At 39.9% G+C, this 27,992-nt stretch overlaps 2 protein-coding genes and 1 non-coding gene across 5 annotated transcripts in view; 1 reads left to right on the forward strand and 2 right to left on the reverse strand.

Annotated features, from left to right (window-relative positions):
• LOC103186355 overlaps positions 1-1,600 on the forward strand; it is a 46,273-nt gene extending 44,673 nt beyond the window's left edge. Inside the window, exon 27 of the mRNA XM_042346978.1 lies at positions 67-1,600. Within this exon, the coding sequence (XP_042202912.1) occupies positions 67-146 (80 nt within the window). The 3' untranslated portion in view covers positions 147-1,600. The remainder of the gene's footprint in view (positions 1-66) is intronic.
• A 5,155-nt stretch (positions 1,601-6,755) lies between these two features.
• On the reverse strand, positions 6,756-27,726 carry si:ch211-197h24.6. Of its 3 annotated transcripts, XM_007905293.2 has the most exons (14): positions 27,546-27,726; positions 27,107-27,205; positions 21,096-21,117; positions 18,594-18,653; positions 18,369-18,467; positions 17,776-17,912; positions 16,783-16,905; positions 15,401-15,461; positions 14,165-14,278; positions 13,419-13,554; positions 10,052-10,112; positions 9,675-9,743; positions 9,138-9,245; positions 6,756-7,244 (listed from the first exon to the last, which is right to left on the reverse strand). In XM_007905293.2, the coding sequence occupies exons 2-14, from the start codon at positions 27,191-27,193 to the stop codon at positions 6,945-6,947; spliced, it is 1,377 nt and encodes a 458-aa protein (XP_007903484.1). In that variant the 5' UTR covers positions 27,194-27,205; positions 27,546-27,726; the 3' UTR covers positions 6,756-6,944. The 3 variants fall into 3 exon arrangements, with proteins under 3 accessions (XP_007903484.1, XP_042188080.1, XP_042188079.1); XM_042332146.1 differs by lacking the exon at positions 14,165-14,278; XM_042332145.1 differs by lacking the exon at positions 27,546-27,726 and having other exon boundaries at positions 27,107-27,272.
• trnat-cgu lies at positions 16,467-16,538 on the reverse strand. The gene has a single exon. It is a non-coding gene; the product is annotated as a tRNA-Thr (tRNA).
• Positions 27,727-27,992: the final 266 nt, after the last annotated feature.

The following is a 27,992-nucleotide window of genomic DNA, read 5'->3' on the forward strand; positions in this document are numbered from 1 at the left end:
TCATTTAAAAAAATATTACTATTATGGATGAAGATGAGATCTAATCCATTGTTGCCTTCTTTCTAGGTATAAGGATTTCAACTTTGGTGACTGTGCTATTTAAGATGGGTATGCTTAGGAAACCACGAAAAAAACATCAAAAGTGATCTTTCCAGCTGTTCATCTACATAATATTTGGATATGTTGGGCAATAGCCATGAGATTCAATAACTGTTCACCTTTAATCCTGTTTGTATGGTTAGATGTGGAAGAAACTTTATTTTGTGTAATCCACACTGTTGAAATGGCTGTCTAGATTTATGTTTAGATTTGAAAGACTAAACTGGCAAATATTGTTGATTTGCATTTTAGTTGTAGTATACTTTTAATTTTATCTATAAGGATGCAGTTAAAGTTAACTGGCATTTATACTAGATCCTTTTTTTACTGTAATTATTGTATGGCGAGTGAGTAATAAGATACAATATCTGATATGACTGGCACTGTGTTTTCTATAAATGCTGAAAGTTTCGACAAGTAAATGGTGCCATCTTGCATTGGTCTACATGCAGTGGTTTGAACACTAACCAAGAAGAAAGTGTGCAACTGATAAATAGGTGCATCTGTTAAAAACTTTCTTTGGTTGTAATTGATGTTTAATTAACATGAGGAGTTAATAGTGTGGATAAATACCTTTTTTGAAGACTGGAGTAATTTTTGTAAATGTCAAAATGTACATTCTCTCCTATTAAATCTGTAAATTTCTAAAACATTGGTTATACCTCTTGATACAGGTGCCAGTCACTGTTTAGTTAGTCGAGTACTTGGGGTTCTATAATTTAGTGTATGTGAATATTACAAGATTAAATGAGAGAGATTTGTACAGAATTACAACCCAAAGTGCATGATGTATTTGGGGCTGGAATTCCTCTCGCTTGGTATGTAATTCTTGGCCATTTCTGATGTGCAATTAAAGTGATGTTTTAAATTATAATTCATATTTGTTCAATATGTTCTCATTGAAATTAAAGGATGACAAATTTTTAACAAATATCCCTCATTCCATGTCATTTTGATTGGAAAATAAAGTTTTAGCTTTGAAGACATATGCTCTAAATACTTCATACAGTTGATCATGCTTCATCCTTCCATTGGGACTTGTTTAACTAGTTTATTATGACTGGAGATTCTCAAAGGTTAGCTTGTACTTTTGAACAATTACTTTCAGTCCACTCTTGTCCATTGTCTTTGGACTTGATTCTTATCTTGATTGTAAGAGAGGTAAGCACCTACTGGTAAAGCTCTGCACTTCCAGTTGTTCAATGGGTGAGGGAGTGTCTGTCTGGAAAATTGCAACCCTAAACCTGTGTCCTCTTCTGCTGTGTCGGTGCATCTTTAAACATATTGTTCCAGGTTCACTTTTTGAATGCCATTTAAAATCTTGCATCTGTACCTCTATAACAAGGTTGTCCAATATATTACCCACATGTGGCAAATTGCGAATCCAGATTTGGTGAAATTGCATGATTAGTCAATAAAAAATCAGTTATAGACACCCTAAATGGGCATGTGATCTCAGTACTCAAATTTGCACGGAATATACATTTGTACCAAGACCTTTTTCTACATTTATTAGTAAAATGGTAAGAAAAGTAGCGTGTGTGCTTTACTTCCTTGGTTACGTGCTAAAGTAGTGTGTAACATGGGTGAAATGCCAGCTTTCAGCAGCAGTGCCAGATGGAAACACTAGCAATATTGTATGGAGAGAGCAGTCAAACATGGTCAGCATGACCAATCGGAATGACTGCTCCAGGGCAGCAGAACAACAAAACTTGCCCAAGGTTTGGCCCTGCTGGGAATCGAATGCAAGTCTCTCGCTTGCGTGGCGAGTGCTCTAACCACTGAGCTCCAGGACTCCTGTTTTAAGTATACATGTAAACATACATATGAAATATATTTCCCTACTAAACATGGTGCATCTGGCTAAAATGGTGTTGCTGATTAGCTACCGACATAGCTACAGCAATTTCTATAGGGGACACTGCTCTATAAGGTCTCTGAGATATCACTTGAGATACAATACAAATTGACATTTATAGATTGCTCCTTTCCCATCAGGACAATCCAAAAGCATTTGACACTGCAGGCTGAGCACAAGAGTGGAGGATGAGGGGAAATATGACAAGGTGTGGTTGAAGAGATGGACCTTCAATGAGAGGAGAGAGGGAGTGAGTTGGAGAACTCTACAATGGAGTTTCAGAGAGCAGGGGCAGAATTACTATACAGGTAATGAAGCATTGGCATAGTCAAGACTGGATGAGGGTCTCAAAATCCCAAGGAGAAGACAGTGCCAGAAACAGGCATTATTTGAGGTAAGAGAAAGTTGAACGGGTCAGATGACGTGGGGTTTGAAAGTTGTTTGAGAGCCAAATAAGACAATGGTTCCACACCAGTTCAATGAGATGGAGTCTGTATCATGCAGGTTTCTGACTGTCAGTAGTGGCAGCAAGAAGGCACTGATGGGAACCAAGCAGGAGAGCCTTAATCATGGTTTCAAACAAATCTTCCTGGTTTTAGCTGGGTAAACTCCAGCCATACTTTCTAGGTTTCATAGCCTTGGTTCTCACTAACCTACTCCTGATCTCTCTGGCATTACAGAAGCCGGCACATTCCTCCAGGCAGAGCACTCTCTAAACCAGACAGAAACTGTGGAACTCAGTACATTGTAGACTAAAGCAGAGATTATCAAACTATGGGGATCTCCCCGGGGAGATGCCACTTGTGTCCTGTGCTGTGTTTGCTGAGCACGGCTGGATTGGAGGTCGTACAATTGCTGCCTTTGTTTTCAGTATTGATTGCTATCCAAATACACTTTGCTGTAAAGTCTGCCGGAAACTGTGTTTCAGATTTCCAGCATCTATAGTATTGTGCATTTTGTTTGCTGTAAAGTCTGCTATGCAAACTCTTGAGTTGCAAGCGGTATGAGGGGTCTGCCGAGCACATTGCTCACAGTGAAAATAATGAGTTGTTTGTGAAATGTTAACACTTAACATGTTTCATTGGCTACATTCAAATACTCAATCAGCTTCATGCATCCTCCTGTCATCTAAAGTCAGCTTCCCTTTTGAGCTATAGTGACACCAGCCTCCCCTCAGGATCAGAAACTTTTGAGCTTGAGTTGCCAGAGGTCCTTCGTGCACACGTTGTTGTCCAGGGCAGACAAAAGCATCCTGGTGTTCCCACAAGGCACAGGCTGCACATACAACAAGGTTCAGTTTTCCTGCCATATTCCTAGAAGTTCAATTACTCTTTATTTTAGAGCCCTGAGTTATTTACCTAATTGTTTTTTGTTCATTGGCACTCCTTTCCCTCTCAGCACCGAATTCCCACTTTCAACACTTACACCAAATTCCTTTAGTAAAAATGTCACTGTTCCCACCTCCCGCGGTTTACAGGGTGGACTGAACTCTCTGCTCGAGTTTTGGAAAATGGCACTTACGTCACACAGAGGATTTTTTTGTTGGTTAAGGCGGGAGATTTTGAATTTGGCGTCTCTGAGCCATGCCCAACAGATACCTCGATGTCACTCACCGCTCGTCTACCGGCCTCGAATCGACTCTTAAGGCTGGTTATGCCGGTTCTGCTCCACTTCTACGAAGCTGTTTGGGCCTCGAAGCACTGGCTGCCCCGCCTTTATTTTCATTGCATGGCCTGCTTTCAGCAGCCATGGGGACAGAACACAATTTGGTTTTAAGTTTGATGAGCCACAATTTTTAATTCAGGTTTTTGGATTGCGATTTGCTCGAAAACCTGTTTAACAATGATGTAATTTAGAACTCCTTGTGAGGTGGTGTAAGATGGAAGTTAGTGTAGCATGAGGGGATAAAGGCTACAACAATTAGTTAAAAAGTTGTAAAGGTGACTTGAAATAAAAAAAACTACAACTTGCATTTAAGTAGTGCCCTTCACATGGGGTAGCATCAATCAATCATGATCTGGTTCCAGATGCTGTCATCTGAGGGATAGATACTTCTTGGAGTTTGTTATATTTGGGAATTATTGGGCCTTATCAATACACAAGTTTTGGACTAATGGGCATTGTGTTCGACAAGCGTAAAAGAGGCTTGATGGATGCAATGGCTTGGTGCCTTAATGTCTGGAAAACCATAAATTAAGAGATTTTACAACTTCAAGATGATTAAAAATGATTAAATGTCCAGGTGAACCTTTCACTTGTGTTATGATTAAAATATATACTGTATAATCAATCTCATAGTAGTTAAAGCAGTCCCATGAGTAAATGTAATCAAAGCAGATGTAAGCTGTTATCACTCTTATGAGTCAGTTTGTTGATTGAAGAATAATGAGGAGGGTACGGGATGCTGATTAGGGAGAAGGAACGTGGTATTCAGAGACCTTGGCTACACAAGAGTGGGAAGATAGCTGAATGATGGATTGCGGGCAGTCGAGTCTGAACAACAGAACCAAGGTCATGGTGTGGAGTGCAAAGCAGAAGGATGAGTGGGAAACAGGAAGCGGTTGCGTCCTGCACGAAGAAGAACCTTATATGGAGGACAATGGGACACTTAATTATAAATAAGGGAGAGACTGGAATTTTGAACTCGTCTTCGCTCGTGGGTTAATAGCTGTGAACGTGCTGACCATAGAAGGGGAAGTCCTCCAGTCATCTGGTAGTATTGTTTCATTACGCGTCTATTACTATTGCTGTTACTTGGGTTGCCCAGCAGGGAAACTGACTTATGAACTTTTTGTATTAAACAGAATTAGACTTTAGCTTTTGTCTAGTCTGAATTCTTTACACTTGGTGAAAGAATGAGATGAACCAGTCACATGACTGCTTGCCATTTTAATTCTCCTTCCCACTTACACTGTGACCTCCCTATCCATGGCTTCCTGCACCGTTCAAACAAAGCTCAAAGAACAGTGCTTCATTCATTTCCTGGGCACCTTACAGCCTTCTGGGCTCAGCATTGATTTCAATTAACATATCCTCTGGTTATTAAGACACGTCTGTTCATTTTATAATCCCCCATTGCCTTTTGTCTTGCACAATCAACACCTCTAATCTCATTATATTTTGTCCTCCCATCTAAAAATGTTTCCTTTTTCTTCCCCCACACCCTTCTCTGCTTCTTTTTATAATCTGCTTCCTTCTAATATCCCCCAATTCTGACTGAAGGTCATAGAACTGAAACATTAAACTAATTTTCCTCTTTCTATGGATGCAGCCTGACCTGCAACCTCTGTGTTTATACATGGACTAAATTGCAGTATAAGGGAGGGCAGATGAGCTAAATTCAGGGGAGTAAGGGTCAGCGATGGATCTAGCACCACTAACAACCACTAGCACTATTAACAGCACTCAGATTCTGAAACCTTCCCAGATGAGGTAAAACTTGGTAAAATCATCTCCTCTCTGTTCTCAAAAGGTCATGGGGTGTATTGAGGCTCAGTTGCGTGTAGTGCAAGATTGCATGATTTATTAAAGTTTTGTTAAACTCAATTCTGTTTAAAGTATTTTAAAAGTATTGCCTATGTACTATATTTTTTATATAGCTGTGCCACATTCAGGAAAGTTATTGTTTACTGGTACTTGTTGGAATAAATGAGAATAATTTAAGAGAAATAATGCTCGGGCCCCAACACCTGACTGTTCAGCGCTTCTGTCGTCCTCCCGACGTGAAAGGTGCTCTATAAATATAATCTTATTATTGTTGTTTGTGATTGGGTTTGTATCTTAGAAACAATGAGAAGTGAAGGATTGTGACTTTCAGAGCGCACCCGAAGAGCGTGGAATTCACACATAAAAAGACAATGAGTACCATGACAGCATGGTTATTTTAGCAGTAATAGCTTTCGTCCATGCAGCGTTAGCGTTACCTGCAAAAGATGGAACAGTAAAATACAGTGAAAGTCACTTAAACCAGACATCAGTTAACCCCAGATACTGGGTAAATCAGACAAAATGCCTGGCCCTAGTTCATTTATATAATAATCCTTGCATTTGATATAGTGCTTTTCACGTCGGGAGGACGTCCCAAAGCGCTTCACAGAACACACTGTAAAGTGAATTGACTGTATATTTGTGGGCGAACGTGGCAGCCAATTGCGCACAGCAATGTCCCACAAACTGTCGTAGATTGAAAATGACCAATTTATTATTTTTTGGTTTTGGAGGGATTATTGTTTTTGGTTTTGGAGGGATTATTATTAAGGATTATTATTATTTATATTCTCAGCTATTTAAAATATGCTAATTACTTCAGATAAAATGCTGGGCTGGTTAGCGCTGCTTCCACTCACTGTTTTCAGCAACTCCATTCAGCTTCAACCAGCCCTAGGATGGAGTTAAAACTGCAATTAATTGACTGCAGATTCACAACTGCTCTGGGCTGTCAATCAGTGAGGGAATGGGAAGAGTCAAATCCCATTGACTGACAACCCTGGAGTATCTTGTGAACGGAGCCTAAACATTCATAAGTGGCTGCAAGCTGTCGATTACTTCAGAACAGCTGCTAATTGTCCCCCTCCCTGTCCAACGGGAACTGCAATGGGAGGGAGGCGTCGCTGCTGTTCTGCTGGGGAACTGTGGTGAACCTCGAACGTCACTTAAGCTGGACAGAACGGCCTTAGCGGCTTCCACTGTATGTAATATAGTATGGCATAGATAATATCCAGCCAATCAAATAGAAGTTCAAAAGGTTGGCCCCAGCTTCCAAAATGGCTGGTGGAAGCTGGAAGAAAGGTATGAAACATTTGAAAATTAGAGGAAGATTTATTAGAAGAAGCTATTTCATTAGTACAATGCAGAACTAAAAAAAAGTTGGACTATAGAGCCATGAANTTTTTTTCAGACCTGCAGCAAACTGTTAAAATAGCAGAAAGGAAGCATTGGAAAAAAAAGGTTTTCTTCTCCCAATTTTATAGGTCTGAAGTGATTGGAGTTACCATCCTCTTGGTAATTCTTGAGGCCCTCTTGGTGGTTGACCAGAGAAATAAACATCTGGTCTATCAAAGTCTCTTGGTGGTGGACCAGACAAACGAACATCAGATCCTTGAGAATGTCTTGGTCGTAGCCCAGACAGCAGAACATTGGCTCTTTGAGAAGGTCTTGGTCCCGGCCCACAGAAAGGAACATTGCAACTTGGAGAACTTTTTGACAAAGAACCAGGCGGAGCTTCACCAAACATGTAAGATTCATATTTATCCGGTACCTCATCCAACAGAGGTCTCTTGTCTTGGGTCTGAATGAAAATAAAGCATTGCACACAACATTCTACAAATAATACTTGCATTTATAATAGCACCCCTCACGCACAGTACTGTCTCAGGGCACTTGATAATAGCACCTTTTATGTTGAGAGGACGCCTCAAAGCACTTCACAGTTCTTAGGGCAACGTGGCAGTCAATTTGCACACAGTAATATCCCACAAAAAGGCATGAAGTGAATGACCAATTTTATCTGGGATTGGTCAGGACATCAGGAGAAACTCCCTTCTCTTTTTGAATACAGTAAACCCTGGTTGCCAGCCACTGGGTACCTGAATTTCATATTTAGCTACATGCAAATTCTGGATAACCAGTGTCCAGTAAGCTAGAGGGTCCCTGTATTCGAAAAGAATGTGAGTTTATCCTGATAACTCCCTCAGATAAAATTAGTCATATATGTAAGATTATATTTGCAATGCTTAATGTTTAAGGCTTTCGAATGTAAAATACCTAGGATCCTTTACGGTCTGGCCAACTAATCTCATGATGGGGGCTGGTTGTCTCAAATGACTAGCTTAGGAGGTACAGATATCTTGGCTGGACCTGGTTGAGGTCAGTTTCTGATAACATTCTCTTTTCTTAAGGCTGAGAAACACAGAGGCTGCAGAAACAATTTCCTAAAAGTGTCTCATCAGTTCTTTTCTCATGGAAAAATAGTCTGCTCAAGGTCACTGGCAGCTTGAGGATGGAGGGGGCTGCAGCTCCATTTTCTCAGAGGAAAAACCAGAGACACAAAGGTAGGGAGGCTTGTGAATCAGACCATGTAAAGGGAGGCGGAGTTAAGAAACACATAAACGAAAGTAACACTGGAAAAGTCAGAGTCTTCGTAGAGGGTCAGCGCACTTCCCGTGGAATCGATACCAATTTTACTGTATCTGTGGTCTAAGTTTTAAGAATACGCTATTTGTACTGCTTAATAAACTTTGGATTATTATACAACCAATTGGTCTCCTCCAAATCTTACATTTATTTCATGCCTTTTGTATGGAAAGTTCCAGGTTCGCAGTGGAGTTCACACTCTCTCCTAGAGGAATTACCCAATTCCGGAAAATATCAGTCCCAAATTAATAAGAACCCAGAATGCACATTGGAGTACTTCTGGAATTTAATCAGCTGAAACCACTAAAATACCAACGAGAGCACCATCTGATAAGCTTCCTGCTGCTTGTCCAGCTAGGAACACTATCGTTAGAGCTCTGGCTTGCAGGGTTAACAGGAAACCAATAGAAATAATCTGTGTCCCAGTGACTACCCCTTCAAGAGTTTAGGACAATCCAGGTTGACCAGCAGTGCCTTGTAGTACTGTTGACCTGCCACCCTCCAGAACCCAACTATTGAGACTGCCACAAAGAGTTTGACTAAATTCTGACATGCCACGCCATTGCGAAGCATGTCATCTTGGAGCCAGCTCAACCCAAAAGAGACCTGGCTTCTTCAGGAAGTGAAGTCACGGCAACCTAGAAGTTGGCCATTACATAGTATGGCCAGTGCACAGGGTGGAAAAACTGACTACTAATTGTACCAAGCCATAACACTGGTTAGGATTTTATGGATCCCAACTGCTGTTTTATACCAAAGCTCTACCATATTTGCATTTTGAAAGATTTAGGTAACATGGCACATCACCACATGCACTGAAATAAATAAATGTTAACCACATTGGCACAATCTATTCAAGGAAGGATGAGTTTAAAACAGGTTACACAATTAAAGGGGATAAGGTTTCTATCTATGAGAGGTAATCAGATCAAAGCTGTAACTGATATTGATGGCTTTCTTTCAACTATTTTGTGAAAAGCCAATATTGTATTTAACTCTATTAAATCAGTTTTATATGGAATTTATTTTTGCTAAGGCAAACACTTACTAATCCAGTTATTGTCTTGAGGCGATATTCCATCAGTCCATCAGTGAGACTCTGTGTAACCTTTAGGGCAAAGCTGGCATCACGGTCATTCATTATTTGAAAATGTTGCTGAAAATGTAATGCAGAAACTCATGTTTGCACATACCCATTAGTAGTAATTTACAAAATCTGCAACATTGTTAGATCACAAAAATCTGAAGCAAAGTATTATAACATTGATATACATTTTCCTACATCTGAACTCATACGTGAATATTAAGCGATTTTTTTTACACAATTGGACAAGCAGCAAGACCACATAACGAATGGCAATTCACCAACTATTATATTGCATTATTCTTCAACAAAAGCACCGAATAAAAAGCAACAAATCCTGAAACAACTTCAGCTAAAGATCACATTTTAATGAATAAAAATCAGCTCTCCTTCCTCCAAGTCAAAAAATATTGCACTTTAGCAAGAAGCATTTTGCATACCCTACTTCTCAACAAATTTTTGTTTTGCTCTTTATCAAACATTAAAAATTATCATACTCACCAAATACTCAAAAAGTTCCTGGTTTAAATAGGCAGATCTGGAGGAACTTTCTGACTGGTAGGGTTCAAACTGTATTTCCAAGAGAATGAAAAAAGATTAACTCAGGAGTCAAACAGATGAAATATACCTTTGGACATCAAGGTGACCGTGATAACTACACATTTGGTATCATGGTTTGCACATATTTTTTCAAAAATAGAAAAGTAAAATTGCACTTCACAATACAAATTTCTATTTAAATGGACAACAATCAACCAACATTTTTGGCAAATTTTCCTATGTTTCGCAGTTATGCCACTTTTATTTGCATTTCTCTGTAGCTGTTGTATAAATTTGTAACAGTATAAAATATAAATTCTACATATATAGTATCCTACCTCATTCTGCATCCAACGATCATCAATATCAGAACCTTTGCTGTAAGCATCCTGGCGGTTCCTATATAATACAAAAAATTGTTGGAAGCCTAAACTTAGTAGGTTTAGAGAAATAATAAATTTGTTCAGAAAAAATCATGTGTAAATGAGCATACTTTGAAATATTCTAAACAAGAAATAAAAATGGTTACATCAAAACACGGTGAGATACCAATAAATAAGGCAAACCGGATGCTGGGCTATATTGCTAAATCAGTTGATCTTAGATCCCCAAACATCATACTCAGGCTGTATAGTGCTCTGGCCAATCTGCACCTGGAATACTGTGCACAATTCTAGTCACAGTGACAAAAGAGACCTACCAGGACCTAGAGGCAGTTGCAAAGGAGAGCAAGAAGGACGACAAGGATGTCAGAGGAACGAGCTAGAGCAATTAGACAAGCTAAAGCTCTTCAGTCTTTAGAAAAGACGTCCCAAAGAGGACTTTATAGAAATGTATAAAATTTTACATGGGATTGAAAAGGTAAACCCAGAAAATACTTAAAATTATATTGCACCAATGCAGTTGTACGAGGGGATTACAGTAGCAGAGGACAATATCAGGGGAGATACCCAGAAGTTTTTCTTTATCCAGAGGGTGATCAACAACTAACAGGTTACCAGGAAAGGTAGTTGAGTCCAAGATACTGGACTTANTTTTTTTAAATGGGATGATGGCGGGATGAGATCAGACTGTTTGTGGGACACTGCTGTGCGCAATTGGCTGCCGCGTTTCACCCAGAAATATACAGTTGATTCACTTTACAGCAGATTCTGTGAAGCGCTTTGAGATGTCTAGAAGACATGAAAAGCGCTATACAAATGCAAGGATTATTATTATTATTAGATGGCTGAACTAATCTTGTGATCTTCAGTGGCTTGAGGATGACAGATCATAATGGTCTTGGATGGTGGGAACACAGTAATCTAGGGATTCAGATTCACATGATTCTAAAAGTAGCAGCACAGCTGAACAAGGCCATAAATAATGAGAATAGAGTCCTTGGCTTTCTCTTGAAGTTAGACCACACATGCAGTATTGTAACATTGGAGAAAATACAGCACAGATTTACAAGAATGTTACCAAGGATGAGTGGATACAACTATCAAGAAAGACTGAAAGGGTTGAAGCTTTTCTCTACAGCTGAGATGATTGAGAGGGGACCTGATCGAGGTGATAAAGATTATGAAAGGATTCGGTGAATACTCATGGGCGGTATCCATTTGTTGGTAAGTCCTAAACAAAAGGGCATAAATGTAAGATCGCTAAGTAGTAGTAGTAGTAGAAGATCTAAAAGGGAGTTTAGCAAGAACATCTTCACTCAGAGGATGATGGAATTTGAATTCACTGTCAGAAGCTGTAGTTGAAGCAAAAAGCTTGATGCATACGTGAGGGAGAAAGGAAAGCGCTGCTTAGGAGAGGGAAATAGGAAGGAAGGGACTTCCATGGAGTACAAACACTGGCGTACAATAGGTGGTCCAAACAGTCCATTACCATATCATTCTATGTAATTGTATGTAAAATGTTGGCAGAGTTTCTCCTGGTGTCCTGGCTATCAATCCCCCAAATAAAGTTAATCATTCATCTTGTGGCTGTTTGTGGGGCGCCGTTGTGGGTAATTGAGCTATTGTGTTCGTTGACAAATATACAGTCGCTCCACTTCACAATAGTAGATTTTGTGAAACACTTTGGGTTATCTTTTGCGGGACTATGGTGCAAGAGCGGGGGAGTGGGACTAGTTGGTAGCTTTCAAACAGCAGCACAAGCACGATGGGCCTGCTTCTGTGCTATAAGTTTCTATGATCCCCAATATGATATACCAGATGTAAGGATTATTGTGAAATCATCAACTATGAAGGTTACATCAGCTAAACCCAAGTTAGTTTTCATGTTGTCTGCTCAGATATTTGAGATGTCTGGAAAACTTGATAAGGTGCTATATCAACTGCAAGGATTATCATTATATATTCCACATGCAGTGGAAGCCACTTAAATGGGACACACCGAGGCTGGCCGTGTTGTCCATCTTAAGCGGCGTCTGAGGTTAACCAAAGTTCCTATCGCCCAGCAGAGGAGCAGCAGCGCTTCCTCCCACCCATTGCCGGTCCCATTGGACAGGAAGGGGACCAATTCACTGTGCCCTCGAGGTGATTGACAGCCTGAATGGTGAATGGCTGGAGTCCGCTATTAATCAATTTGACCCCTCCCATTTCCATCCCGAACCGCTCTAGACAGGCGACCAGAGCAGCATTTTGTCCAAATTAACTTGCATATTTAAAAGAGCTAAGAATATAAATGAATTGGGGCGGGTGTTTTACCTGATTTACCTGGGTAGGTCCGGCTTAAGCGGCTCCCACTGTGTTTCATAGAGCAGTGCTCAGGACCTGCAATGCTGATTCTTGCTAAGTACGCAATTGGTTAACCGGAAGAACCCAGAGGGTGGTGGAACAGGGAATGTCATCAGACTGGGAAAATGTTACCAGTGGAGTTCCACAAGGGTCTGTTTTGGGACCTCTTGTTTAATATTTTTATAAATGATCTGGAATTAGGAGTCGCAAGCACAGTAGATAAATTTGCAGATTACACCAAGCTAACGAAGGTGGTAGATTGTGAAGCTGAACAAGATAGGTTACAGGAGGATTTGAACATACATAGGATATTGGAGAAATCGAGAAGATACAGAGGAGAGGAACCAAAATGATTGAGGGAATGGAAGGACTGGACTATGAGGAGCGACTAAGTGAGTTGGCCATGTTCACGCTGGAAAAGAGAAGATTGAGAGGCGACATGATTACTGTATTTAAGATTCTAAATGGGCAAGACAATATAGATCATAACAGGCTGTTTCAACTTGTTCAGAATAGTAAAACTAGAGGACAGGGCCTGCGACTGAAGGGGGTAAATTCAAACAAATCTACGCAAACACTATTTCAATAAGTAAATAGTGAACCAGTGGAAGAGGCAGGAAATCTTGATTCTTTTAAACACAGATTAGATTTCTTTTAGGAAATAACATTATGAGATATACTACATAGGTAGTTTGGGACAAATGTGCGCATGCGACCACTAGGAAGATGGAAGGCAAACTAGATGGACCTTGGTCTTTCACCTAGCATTTCTTATGTTCTTCCCAGTAACACAGAGGCTTACTACATCACTCCAAATATTACCATGGCTCAGGAACAACTACACAGAAAGTTAATGTTGATTAAGCACCACATCAGCTAATATATATTTTTAAAGCTAACTTTGTAAACTCTCATTTACTGAGATTTTGGTGTTGAAAAATTATCTTCAACTGATTTGAGATTCAATTGTTGGAATTACCTCACTTGCTCTTCTCTCCTGTAGTCATCACGGGAATCTCGTTTATCATCGCAATGCCAATCCATATGAAAGTTTCCTTCAGATCTGCTAGATTTCCCCCAATCATTTTGCAAAGTTTCATCAAATGACCTGAAATCTGTATAAAAATTACATTTTAAAGTTCTCTTTGGGAAGAAAGATTTACAACCAATTCAAATTCTGCCTCATTCAAAATACATGCAGTTGAACTCAGTTATAACAGGACAGTTGGGGTCCTTATAATCCCAACCTGCCTGTTAATGCCAGTCAGCACTTCCTGATTCACTGGACAAGTGCACAAAATCATGGCTTCCTTTCAGTGCTAAAGGACAACAGGGTACATATATGCAAGAGGTGATATATGCAGCAACCAAATGCCTTTCAAATTGCGCATTTATTAGTGCACAGGTAGCCCGACAGTGAGTGGCAATCCAAAATGCATGGCTTCTAGGTTATCTCCACCATCATTTCATAATCACACTGCATGCACACAGCGTGCATGAAGGGACCTGAGCAGTGACCCAATGACCTAGAAATTGGGCATTTTTAGTAATAACCTGGCTGGTGTTTTAAAATGATGCAACACATTTGAAGCCAGCTGGCAGGCTTTCTTTGTGCATTTAGATATTTTGGTAAGCGAGTCTACACCCCAAAAAGTGTACTCGTGTGTAATGGGGTTCTTCCTTGCACTTTCTTATTATAGGCCAGAATCTCAGCGACTATCCTACCTTGAGACCATGAGATTCTCTTTTCATATGAACTGGAACCTCTTGCGTTACCCCGCTGATCAAAACTATTTTCAAAGTTGCTATGCTGTGAAAAGTAGGGGTCTGATGGCCCACCTGAAACACCAACATTGATAGTAAGTCAAAAAATAATGCCGATGAGAACCATAGTCATTTCATTAAAATGAAAAAAAATTGAGATTCCATTTTCACTTTTAGACTCTAATCAGCCTTCTACATATTTCTTAACTTCACCAGTTTTTCTATTTACACGTCCTTACATGGATAGTAATAGCGGCAATCTGGAAGACAACCTTTAAGCACAGAAGGTGGCCTGTCCATGTCAGAAGCATATCCATAGAGCACCCTCATTAAAAGCAAACCCCCACTCCAGTGAGGATGCCCTGTAGTTTGGCTTGGAAGCTCAAACATAGTGGTGGGTTCTCACATGTGACAAAATATCCAGAGACCAAACATAAAAAAACTCAATTAAAGTCTCACGAGGCATTAGGGAGCACAATGAAAATGATAATAAGAAAGAATCCCCCTCCACAATCAATGCTTAAAGATTAATTTATCCTATTACTAAATGTAAAAGAAGCTGCATATAAGGCAAAGCACAAAGTATCAGTGCTGTTGCTTTTCACCTTCTGGATCCAGAACATAAAACTTAGTGCTTCACACTCTGGAAGCCGCCGCCTCAACGCCAAGCTGGGTAGAGAGGGGAGGTAGCCTGAGGCATGGTTGAAGAGGAAGGTCTTCAGGTGCAATCTAAAGACAGGCAAGGAGGGGGTAAAGTGGAGGGATTGAGGCACAGGGTTCCAGAATTTGGGGCCTTAGTGGCCACAAGTATGACCATCAATAACAAAAGAGAGTGGACAAGGGTGGTGCAGAAGGTCAGGGCCAGATGATTGATAGGGGCAGGTAGAGGAGTAGGGTGTAAGCAGATCAGAGAGCTTCTTGGGCCTGAAGTGATTTGTACACGAGTGTGAGGGACCTGAAATTGATCTGTTCTGCAATCGGGAGCCAGTGAGCCTGGAAAGGACTGGGGTGATGGGGCACTGGTACAGGTAAAGATATGACAATGGAAGTAATTGGATTTTATGAGTGGTGATACTGGAGAGACCAACAAAGAGGACATTGGAAAAATCAAGGCGGGAAATGACGAAAGCCTGGATAAAGTTCCAGCTGCATTGGATGTGAGGTTTGGTTGAAGGTCAGCAAAGCAAGATAACTTACACTCATCTTTACTTCTTTTTAACGGAGGCTTCCTTACATGTTTCAACTCATCAAGGACGATCTGAAACATTTAGAACACGAGTTAGCTAGTACTAATTCTGTCCAACAGTAACACATTAGTGGACCAGGAAATTGTTGCATTGTATAGTTTCAGAGAATTTCATCATTCCTAATTTTCAATCAATGTGACTATCCCATTAAAAACATTTCAAAATACTTTTCTTTTTGTGGAATGGAGAATTGCCTACAATCTTTAAACGTGCAAACCCATCACCCTGCTTAAGAATATCCAAAGCGAACTGTTCCATGCCATCTGCACATTGAAATTGCAATGTCCGGAATGGAAAATGCACCTCAGCCCCACCAATAGAGGGGCACATGCTGCTTGCCAAATTCCAAAGAATATTAGGCACAGGTTGACAAGAGCCAAGGCTAGGGGGACCCTAGGGTGCACTGGAGTTTAACTAGCTCAAAGTGTGCCATTGGCTGTACTGCTTCCCACTGCTTGTCCGGCTAGGTCTGTTAGAGCTGTAGCTTCCAGGGTTAACAAGAGCTGAGAGGAAAGAATCCTTGTTTTGCACCCCACTCTCTCCCTGGAGAATGCACCCAGCTTTACCCAATTCTGGAGAGTATCAATTATTGTAGATATTGAACTGTCTAGCATATTGGTACAAAAAAAATTAAGAGTCATTAAGGTTTCTTGGAAAACGTGTTGAAAATATGTTGAATAGTGGAAAATGAAATAGAATTTCTGTACAACAGGCTTCCATCAAATTCATGGAATTCTTATTTTATAAGCTTGGTAGCCGATGCTTTCTTGTTGCTAAATGCAAACATCAGTGTGAAATCAACTAATTGGTCTCAAGTTAAAGTGATTGTAATAATGATCCTTGTATTTGATAGAGAACGTACTGTAAAACAAATTGACCGTCTTTGTGAGCAAAATACAACAGCCAATTCCGCACAGTAGTGCTTCAAAAACAGTCATGGATTGAAGTGACCAATTTATTATTGTTTTTTTCTGAGGGATTATTATTAGGCTTGTGGAGTAAGGAAACTTTCCATTTCGCCCTGCTGAGAATCGAACCCAGGTTTCTCGCTTACGAGGCGAGTGCTCTAACCACTGAGCTACAGGACTCCACATATAATATTATTAATATATTATAATATAATATTATGCTTCACAAACACCTGTTACAGCCACCAGTTGCTGACAGCTTAAGATCAGAATCTCAGTAGAATGAAAACTGTTTTACTGCTCTTTAGCACTGCAGATGGAATGTACAGCACAGTGCACAAAATTCCTTGATCAGAAAAGGCTATCTATCGCAAGTTCAACTAAAGTTCTTGACCAAAACAATTTTTTTGATCAACAAATTTACCTTAACTTTCCCTCTTCCGTCAAGTTTTTCAATTAATGCGGCTTTTTCTTTAACCAGGGCATTCATTTCCGAATGCTTTAGTTTTGCTCCTTCAAGTTGTAGTGCTTCTGGATACTCTTTTGACTAAAATCAAAAGGGAAATGGTTACCCATGAGATAAATAGCTCCAATTTAACATTCTAAAGTAGATCATAAAATTGGAGTGTAAATAACTGACTCCTGAAACATTTCCACAATGGTTCTGATGTATAATAATCCAAGCGCTTCACAGAACACATTGACTGTATATTTGTGGGCGAACGCGGCAGCCAATTGCGCACAGCAATGTCCCACAAACAGTCATAGATTGAAAGTGACCAATTTATTCTTGTTCTTTGTTTTTTTTGGAGGGATTATTATTAGGCGTGTAGAGTAAGGAAACTTGCCCAAGGTTTTGCCCTGCCTGGAATTGAACTCAGGTATCTCACTTGCAAAGCGAGTGCTCTAACCACTGAGCTACAGGACTCCACAATATAAATCCTATATTCAAAGGAAACCATTTCAAGAAACAACTGCCTTACTATCTCAAAGGATTAAAAAAAGTAATTTACAGAGCGTGGCAGGCAAAGATCTTATAGCTAATTGGACACAACATTACTATCACTGAGGCGTATCATCAAATTATTACATATAGCCAAACTGCTTTATAAATTTATAAACCTGCGTATATAATCCTTATAATGAACTAATACATTCAATGGGTAATGGATGCATTTAATATTCCCACATTTGGAAATACTCTAACTGGGTATATTCCGGTATTTGAATGTCATTTTAATTTTTTTTGTTGGAAGCCCAAGTTTCCAAATAATCTAGCTAAAATACAAGGCAATTCCTTACAAGAATACACTGCGGCTTTTAAAGTTATTGGATTTCTGAAGACTGATTATACAACTAAATGCAGCAAGATTCATACAGGCTTAGGAAAATTTCATCTAAAACAAGAAATGCTTACTATGTACTTTAGCCGGTGTTTATAACCAAATAAATGTGACAGGAACGAGGAAAATCCTCCTCGATAGCCACAAAGCCTGCAGAAGAACAGTGGATCTGGTGCCCCCTCAGACTGATATTCAATCACATGGTTCAGTCCTGCATACAAAAACACAATCAGGTCACTTCGGTTAATTTCTATCCATGCTGATATCCAACACAAAAAGATTAAGACAAATGTTAGTCTTCAGCACAGAAAAAGAAACGTGGTTACAATGATTTCCTTTACTGGAACAAAGATATCAAACAAAGTCAATTTCTTCATACATTCCATTACTAGCAGAGAATAAAGGGTCATTTTGCCAATATAAATGTCTTTAAAATTCAAAGGAACTTCTATGAGAAGTGTTGATACATGTCACTACATTACTATGAAAAGAACACTCAATTTGTAACAATGTGGCTAGTGTTTCTGTATATTCAAGCATATTGAGAAGCAGAGTAATCACAAAAATTAAACTCAACAATAACCATCTTAATTTATGTAGCGCCCTTCATGCAGGGTAGCAGTTTGAAGTGGTTAAACGCACTGAAAGGGAGGAATAAGGAGCATACCAATCAAAGGAACCAATGAGCCCATTTCTTTTAGGCGTTCTTCCAGATATGATGACCCATATTTGTACTCTATAGACGATGTTGGTGCAGATTTTGCATCTAAAACAAACAAGCCAATGTTAAATTGTAGAGATATTAAGCATAATTATGGCAATACAGGATACAAACNAAAAAATTATGACAAAAAAATAAAACTCAAAAATTTGAATCATAAAACATACATACCAACTGAAGAGGCCTTTGCCCCCTTGTTTTTAGTTTCTGCTTTTGATCCAGATGGTTTAACTACAATTAAGATTCCAAAATTAAGAGCAATACAGTCAAGGAACACAATATTGTACTGTAGTCACAACAGTCCTTGAAAATTAAGCTTGGAATATAAAAGATGGACATAAACAGGAATAGTACATGTTTTTGATCGTCCTACTTTACCTTTCATGAAAATTTAAATATAGCATTTTGAATGTTATGCTATCAAGGTCAATGAGGCTTCCCCATATACTTCATGTTGTTCTGTATCACACGAGGAAAATGTCACAGACATGACAAAGAAACACATTTAGGCCTTAGTCTAAACCAGTGGCGGCCAACATGTGTCCACGCGGGGCCGTCAAGAAGCTCCCCTCCCCCCACCAAAACATCAACTTTTGCACGAGTGTAGTTAAGTCTGTGTTCGATCTTTAGTGTGTTTTCAGTTTTTTCTTCATTGAATATTTCTCGATTTATGCCATAAATCAAGAAATATATGATCAAGAACATTTAGTTTGTTGGCTGACCATAAAGGTTGGCCACCACTGGTCTAAACATTTCTCAAATGTTAAAACGTTTCCAAAAGTAAAACTGATTTCTGAACAACTGCCTGTAGCTTCTGTTTTAGATGTAATGTCAAGTCCTTTTTCATAAAGTGTAGCTCAAATTGTTGACAAGGCACCAAACTGCACCATTTTACATCAACTGAGATAATCAACATTGCTCCTTAAAGATTACTCACTTTTTAAAAAAAAAGTTTCAAAAATCCCTCAGCTGCAAAGCAAACCATGTTGGCTCACAAGGTCATTGGAAGGGAGAGTATCTCTCATGCCGGAACACCAAACTATGGTGCTAAAAAAGGGTGGGGAAAATGTTAATAATCTGAACTACCATTTATTCAAAATTGTTATCAACCATGGCATCATATAGTGGTAAATTTAGAATTTCTGAGTTGGGACAATCTATTTTTGGGAGGAGAGAGGGGAAAGGGAGAGAACAGAAAGGGAAGAAAGAGCAGAAACCTCAGTGTAATCCTCCAGAATTTTTTTAATGATATTTTACATATACATAAACATTTCTGTATACTACTTTATATGACACAAGACTTATTTAGATCGATTTAGGCTAAAACTATAATGACTCATGTTGGGTGTGGGACAAAAAACTTAACTCATACCCTGATCAAAACTCGATGGCGGCAATTTTCCAGCTTCTACCAAATTTCACATTTTAAGAAGAGCATCCTTTAGAGCAATCAGAGAGTCCTCATTCTTTAAAACTTGAATGAAGGTCAGTTTCCAAAATCATTTCAGTGATCAAAAACTACAAGCAATTTTGAAGCTATCACTTCAACCAAAATGCCACAGCCAACATACCCATTTCTGGCACATATCCTCCAGAAACGGGTAAACCCAAAGAGAAAAAAAAAACAAGAACCCATCTGTTATGTTATAGCAAGAGGTAGCTAATTTCAATGCCATAGATTAAATAATACACTTAAACACCGGCTACCCGGACTAGAGAGTGGGGCATCTAGAGGTGCCCAGTCCTGTAGATTTAAAATAAATGTCTTTCGGCTTTGTGCCTGGCGCAATCTACCAAAGTGGGGATTGTTATCCAGGATCTACTTGCAATTCCTCTTCTCCTTTACCACTCCCCAACCCCAAGACCAGGCCTGCTTCTAGGACTGTACATAATAACTGATATTTTTACAGAAGAGATTGATCCTTTCATGGATACAGAGTAACAAAAGTTCCTCCCTAAATATGCCATACCTATTGCAGAGCACATATGGAGCCACTCTGATGAGTTTCCATAGACAGTTCTTATACTGTTAAATGATTAAGAACAACCTTCAAATTTTCAAAGGAATAGCCACAGTGTAGGTCACAGCTCTCCCTGCAGACGCTTCCCGTGTTTGCCACAAATTTCACATCACTGCTCGATCCTGGATTTTGCAAACGTGTCAAACAAAGCCTTTCAGCTGCATCCCCAGGAGCTCGGATCCATAAAGGAGAGCTGTTTGCAAACAGGTCTTGTTTGCCACAAGCTTGACTTGCATTGGGACCTTGCTGTCCTTGAACTTACATTTACACAGTGCACTTCACATAGAATAACCTTGACATAACCTCTCATCCAAAGGAAGGCAACTCCAACAATGCAGCACTCCGAGCATTTTATTGGACTACCATTTGAGAGTGAACTCAGAACCCTGACATGGAATTGAACCCAAAATCTTATGACTCAAGAGGTGAGTGTGCTACCAGCTGAGCCAGGCTGACACTAGACACACAAGATGGATAAAAAGTGGCTTAGGCACAAAACATATGGCCACTCAATTGTACAAAGTAAATTCCCCAAGTTACAATTGAATGTTTCTGGTTTTAAGTCAGTGTACATGAGACTTAGAAGTGTCAGGTCATCTATAACATCTGCAATTGTGGTACCAAGATCCATTAGGAATCCTGCAATGCTTACCATCATTCAAGGCTTCCTTAGTCTGTCATATGAAGTTTGGAGAGAATCATCCACGAAAATGAAGGTGGGGGGGAAAAAAAAGTTAGCAAGACTGGCTTCTGTTGGGACATAAAACTGAAAGATTTCATTAACAATGAACCTTTGCAGATTTTTCAGCTCCAAAAGGACACCTTTTCATTTACTGTAAAGAAAAGGTAACTCTGCTGGATATTCTGCAAAAATTCAAGAGAGCTCTTTTTCATACTTTTCTGATAATTCAGAAAAGTTTTAGATGACCATTTCAAAAGGGGTCTAAGAAATACTTTGGTATTTCAGAAAATCGCCTCAAGTAAAATTACTGTAAAAAGTAATTTTACTGTTCAAAAATGTTATACAATTGCAGAGTTGAGATCTGTTAATCACACATTGCTGAATGTTAGAATCCTGTAAGACTTTCTTACATCACTGGGGCTTAAAGCAGTCTTGTACTAAGAACCAGAAACTGTACATCCACCGCTTTGAAGTCTTCCTTGCAACTTCCATTCAATTAGTGTATCCACATCTGAGTTCTAGGACTCTTTGGTTTAAAGAAAAAAACCTCCAAGAGTCCTTTCATGTACAAGTACACATTTTCTTCTTTTTAAAAAAAATACACACACACTATTTAACAACAGTGTGGGTACTACAATGTTTACTGAATTTTTGATAAGTGCTTTGAGGGATTCCTGAGAGTTTAAGTCAAGAAGTTCTTAGTAATAAAGATATCCTCTTCCACAGATATTTTAAATCTATACAAGCCTTGATGTTTCCAGGACCACTGGCCACTTAAAATAACTTTACCAGGACTGCAGGACTATGCCTTAAGCTTGCTGTCATTCCAATTTTATAAAGCAATTCCGTCAAGTTTGGTGAGAACATTAGATGTGGCAGTTTAATGGTTAAGAACAGACATTCAAGTCTGTACTGTATTTAGAAAGTTGCATGGTAAATGAAGATGTTGCTCACTCAGCTTGGCCTGATCTGGTAAAGCATTTGAAGAATTGCCACATAGCAATGTGAAAAGATCGACTCCAAGAGAGCTCTCGTCATGTCCACAGCGAGTTCCGTTGACAATCATAGTTGGAAGATCAATCAATTTGGATAAATGTTAAACAGATTTTTTCAGACAATGACCAAATTTGTAAATCATTACATGTTAACACAAGAAGTGTCAACATATCATGTCTACTGCAAGAAACAGAATCTTCAAACAAAACCAGAACACCACCAGCTAACATTTAGTTATAGCGTTTAGTGGAATTACAACAAAAATATCTGCAATCAATACTTTTGTCTTGGGATAACATCAATCAGACCACGTATCTGTTTAATCTCCCAAGATCAAAGCAATTGAGATTAAGAATCTCATTGCTCACTGATGGTCAAGTTTACAGGAAGTTCCGAAGTGTTCCTTTCTGAACAAGTACACAGTGTTATTACGATGTCACAAAACGTACGCTTCTCTTGAAGCAGGCAAATCATATGTTGGGAGAACATCACCAATGCAAGTAGATCATTGACAAACTAAGTGTTTTTAAAAAACAGATTTCATCTGCATTACTTTGATCATGAATGGAAAGAGGTTTGTTCTTTCAGTAAGCAGATCAACTAGAATCAGTTTTTCTTTTTTTAAAATTTCATTTCTGTATTTGTACAACAGAATTAAAAATGGTTGACCTAAATCTCTGTCACAGAATCTGTCTGTCAATAATTGTAGGCAGAGACTTTACTAGGAAGTATATACATATTCCACGGTTTTGAGTACTTCAAGGCATTCAAGCAATTCAAATTAGTCCAAGGTAGATGAAAAAGATTATAAGAGCTATTTCTGAAACAGAAAGCATTAGCTCTTTTCATTTCAAATCCCATTATGCAGTATTTAGTGCAAGAGATGAGTTTTCTTTCTACCACTGGATGAAACTCATACAGCATTTCTAATACCCATAGTGAATTGGGTTGTCTTCAACAGTAGGATGAAGGAAAGCACACTACATCTAGAAGTAGCACTGGGTTGCTTTGAAACAGCATTGTTAAGTTCTCTGAATAAGAGTTTTGTCCTTTCAAAATTAACAGCGAAATACAACTTTCATTTGACCATTACAGTTTCATGAAATGTATTCGAGCTGAATTTATGACAAAGGAAACAAGCGATTCAAACGTGAAGCCTCATCTTGAGGTGCAATAAGAAGAACTCCACCTGATCAGTTACTTGGCTCTTTACCCTCCACCAGGTGAGGTTGCAAGTTTTTCCAGTCTTCTACAATCCTTTACTTGAGTAGCCAGTTTTATGGGCGTCCACTCGTACCAACTTGAGTACCTAAACATTTGCTGACAAACTACAGAATGCAAAGCAAATTTTGGCAAGTTCCATCTTCTGTTCTCAAGATATGGTCATAAAGTTGAGTATGACTACATATTTTATTGACATCAGGCAATTTACCTGATAGATAGATAAATAAATAAAGGACCCAACTCTCAGGAAAAAGCAGCAAAGTTCCACTGCAACATCATTGCACTTAAACAATTTTCAAAAATACAGCAAGATTACCAAGGCAAGATTTTAAAAAGATCAAAAATGTTCATTAGCTTGGAAGCCCCAGTGGAATTTGTTTTATAGGAAAAGCAATCTGTCTGCCAAGAATTGACATTCAGCATTTAACAGTCTCAAATGTCATTTTGTTCAGCCTCCAGGAGTGGATCAAGACAAACTGCTGAGCAGTGCGTTCAGCAGTACAGGGTAATGGCATTTTTTAGACACACTGTCATTGGGCAACTCATTTGGTTAGAGAAGAAACAAGTGCAAGTAAAAACAGATACAGGTGTTGCCATATTTTGGAACAGCTTTCAGTGATGATACTGATTGTGATATCATCATTCTTGGGCTCACGCTCAGAGCCGAAGCCTGAAGCAACTTCCTAATTCAAATCCTATTGATCTATGCCGTAATAAAATATTAGAGTACATTACCATAAGCAGTTTGATCAATGTTTTCAGAGACTATATTGCAAATATCTCATCAATAACTTGTTCCCAATTCTATATTACCAACATATTACAAATCAAGATTTTTCAAATTTATTTCAGTTTAATAAAGTCATACTACAAATTAGTTCAGCTACATCAGTGCTCTTTATGCAAAATTACTGTTGTACTGAACCAAAAAGGTACTTTATTTGAACGTAGTGCTCTTTCAATTGTCAAAGCTTACTCTGACAGGAAGCATTGAAACACAGAAGACCCGTCAACAGGTCTGAATATATTTCAACCAACTGGGATAAACAAATATCAGGACTCTTACTTAGTAACCTTAGTGGATTCAGTAGGCCTATTTCTTCGATCAAAATTTGCAGGATCAGTTTATTAATATCTAATTTTTTTCAATACAGTAATGAATCATCAGGATTTTATATTTGTTGAAAGATTAGTTCATGAATGTAAGTAGCAATGGCTGCTCTTACCTTCTTATGTTTCATCCCAATCAAATGCATCTTAAGATTCATCTCAGAAGTACAATGGACATTACATACCTAGAATCAAAAGAAAATGGAGGATTTTCCAACTCAAGAGCAAAATGCTACAATACCATTCTTTAACAATAACTTACATTATGTAGCACTCTGCATGCAGGAAAGTATATCTGAGCACTGCACAAGACAGAGTTGGCCAACGAGCAAGGGAGAGGAGGGAGAAGGTGACAATAGGCATGGTCAAAGTGGTCTCAGGGGTTTGATCATGATGCAATGATTACCATTATATAGAATGGTCAGAACTACTATATTCTCAAAATCTCTTAACTATTGACATACAATATACAGCTTATTTAGTTTGACAACTGAAGTAAATTAATTGTTATAAGCATGATTAATTTGGTCAAATTTAGTAGAAAGCTTAAAAGCACATCTGACTTGTAAGCACATTTTTAAAAAAAATTCACACTGCATTTTAAACAGTTTTTCAAAGCACAAGAAGCTACTGCTGTGACAATCTGAAGGGTCTGACTTAAGTAAACTATCACTCCAGGATAGTCCAAATTACAGTCAACCAGTAACTGTCCAAATTACAGTCAAAATGGAAATCCCAAAATTAAAGCAGTTCACCCCTTTTTAGCCCATCCTGCAGGGTGGGGGAAAACACTCACAAAAGAAGCACTACCCATAAACCCCTCTATTCTTGAATGTTTTGCTAATGCTTTTCTTTGGTTGCAACTTCAAAGTATTAAATGGTTTAAAAGATAAACTAATATAATAATCCTTGCATTTGATAAAATAATAATAATCCTTGCACTTGATATAGCGCTTTCCACGTCTTCTCGACGACTCAAAGCGCTTCATAGAATATACTGTAAAGTGAATTGACTGTACATTTTTGTGGGCGAAAGATACTGAATAAACTGCGGCAAAGATCCTTTTCATTCATTTGTTATCATGGACATCAGTTATTTTATCTACCTACAAGCTATATACCCACAATCCCTTCCAAATACATTGGTTGTTCAAGATTAAGCGATTATTTTCAGAACCTTTTCATTTTTAAAAATATATATTCTTGTGATTTTGAACTTATCTTTGTTCATTCAGTCTCCAATTCTAAGTTTTAAGCTTGAATTGGTAATTTGAAAGCTTGCAATTTGTTACCGACAGCCGTAGTTGACTACTGCCATCATCTTTCCAATCAGAAATCACATTGTGCGCCTGCCTCTGACCGTACCTTATTCCAAACGTAGCCGAGACACTTGTCCATGCAGTTGTCACCTATCGCCTCAAATACACCGATGTTCTCCTCCGCTCCACTGTCTACAAAATCCAGAAATCTGCCATCTGCATAATCACCCACACTAAACTCCATACCCCCATCACACCAGTTCTTGCAGACTCCCTATCCCTAGGATTGATTTCAAGATCTTCAAATCCCTTCATGCCCTGGCATCTGCTTTTTCCGCAATACACTATCTGTTGCATACCTCGACTGGCTCTGGCCTCCTGCTTGTCCCTTGTGCCCTCTGTTCCACGATCGGCACCATGGTTTCAGCCACTATGACCCAAAACTCTGGAACATTCTCCTTCAATCCTTCTGTCTTGCCTCCTCCTTTCCTATCTTCAGGTTATGCTTGAAGTCCTTCGACCTTGCTTATGGTCACCCCCCACCTCCTGGCTTGGCATCGTACTTGACACTGTCAAGCGTTCTGAGACACTGACCTGCAGGTACAAGTTGTTGCTACCCATAAATTTTAAACAAAAATGGGTGTGGCATTAATGTCACAGAGTTTGTTTATCCAAACAGATAGATGGGATCTTGGGTTAAAATCTCATCCAAAAGAACAAATTAAAATGTAATCCATATATTTTTCTTTCTACCCATCTAATCAGGGGGTTCGCTTAAAGCACTTCACAGAATATACTGCAAACTGTCGTGACTGCACATTTAGATGAATGCTGCAACCAAATTGCACACAGCAATTTCCCCACAAACAGCCATGAAGTGAATGGCCAACTTTATTTTGGAGATTGTTGATCAGGACACCAGGAGAAACTTCCTTCTCTTTTTGAATCGTGCCATAGGATCTTTAAAGGACGACTTGGGAGAGGCAGACAGGACCTCAATTTAATGGCTCATCCAAAGGACATCACCTCCAACAACGCAGCACTCCCTCAATACCGTGTTGACATGTCAGCATAGACGGTACGTCCCAAGTCCCAAAGTGGGGTTGTGAACCCACAACCTTCTGACTCAGAAGTGGCAGTGATTCCAACTGAGCCAGCCTGACACACACAAGTTACAACACAACAGCCAATTCAGCCATTGCCATCTTATTGTCATCTTATTATTATTGTCACCAACACCCATGTCGCTGTCTGTACCCATTCAAAATGGCGGCTTGGGTCCGGCCTGTGGACAACCTGCACTGAACCGAGTCAGCGAGTCGACGAGAGGGAGAGAGAGAGCTGCGCCACAAAAGGTCCCCTTCATCAGCACTCACTCACTCACTCACTCACCTTACAGGTAAACACGTTGGCCGTCCCCGCGGTTTTGCTCTGGTGGACCGCTTGCTTTTTGTGCTGCTTCTTATCGGCCTCACTCATCGTCCTGACGCGCTGAAAAACAAAACCCAGCAGCAAATGAGCAGCAAATGAGCAGGGCCTGTCACACACTCCGCCCACACCCGGCAGGGCAGCCAGGGCAGGGCGGGCCGGGCAGGGCGGGGCAGGCAGTGCGGGGCAGTGCAGGGCAGGCAGTGCGGGGCAGTGCAGGGCGGGCAGTGCAGGGCGGGGCGGGCAGCAAAGCAGCACATCTTCTTTTAACGGGGTTCAAGCTTCGCGCTGCGTTCGGCCTCCTCCCCCTCCTCCCCTCCCCGGTGCGGGGTCTCCTCGATTTCCCTTTACATCAATAGGTTCACGCCCTTCACACACACTCCCGCGGACAACAGAAACGTACTTAAAATAAGCGAAGGGAGAAGCGGGTTGTGTTTGGTTTGTTTCTCGGAGAGCGTTAGAGGCGGCGGCGGCGGCGGTGATGATGATGATGATGATGATGATGACGACGACGGAGCTCGAGCCCCAACCGCTCGCGAACAAAACCGTTTTTCCTTCGGCGTCGACGGCGCCCGCGAGCTTCCTTTATTGCGTCTCTCTGACGCGGCGGCGGCGGTTATCACGTGGTCGAGCCGCGGCGCGCGGAGCGAGCGCTGACACGCATGCGCGCTCGCACCCCCCCCCCCCCGGGAAGGTGACAGCGGCGAGTTTCGTTCCTTCAACTTGGCGCTCGTTAGGAATTTTTTTTTCCTTCCCCCTCTCCCCCTCCCGCAAAACACTGACATCGGCAGATCACAAAGCTTCGGCAGCATTACATCGAACGGAGTGGCTCGTCCTCGCGAACCTGTCG

Source organism: Callorhinchus milii, unplaced genomic scaffold (assembly GCF_018977255.1).
Source record: "Callorhinchus milii isolate IMCB2004 unplaced genomic scaffold, IMCB_Cmil_1.0 Scaffold2, whole genome shotgun sequence".
Taxonomy (NCBI): Eukaryota; Metazoa; Chordata; class Chondrichthyes; order Chimaeriformes; family Callorhinchidae; genus Callorhinchus; species Callorhinchus milii.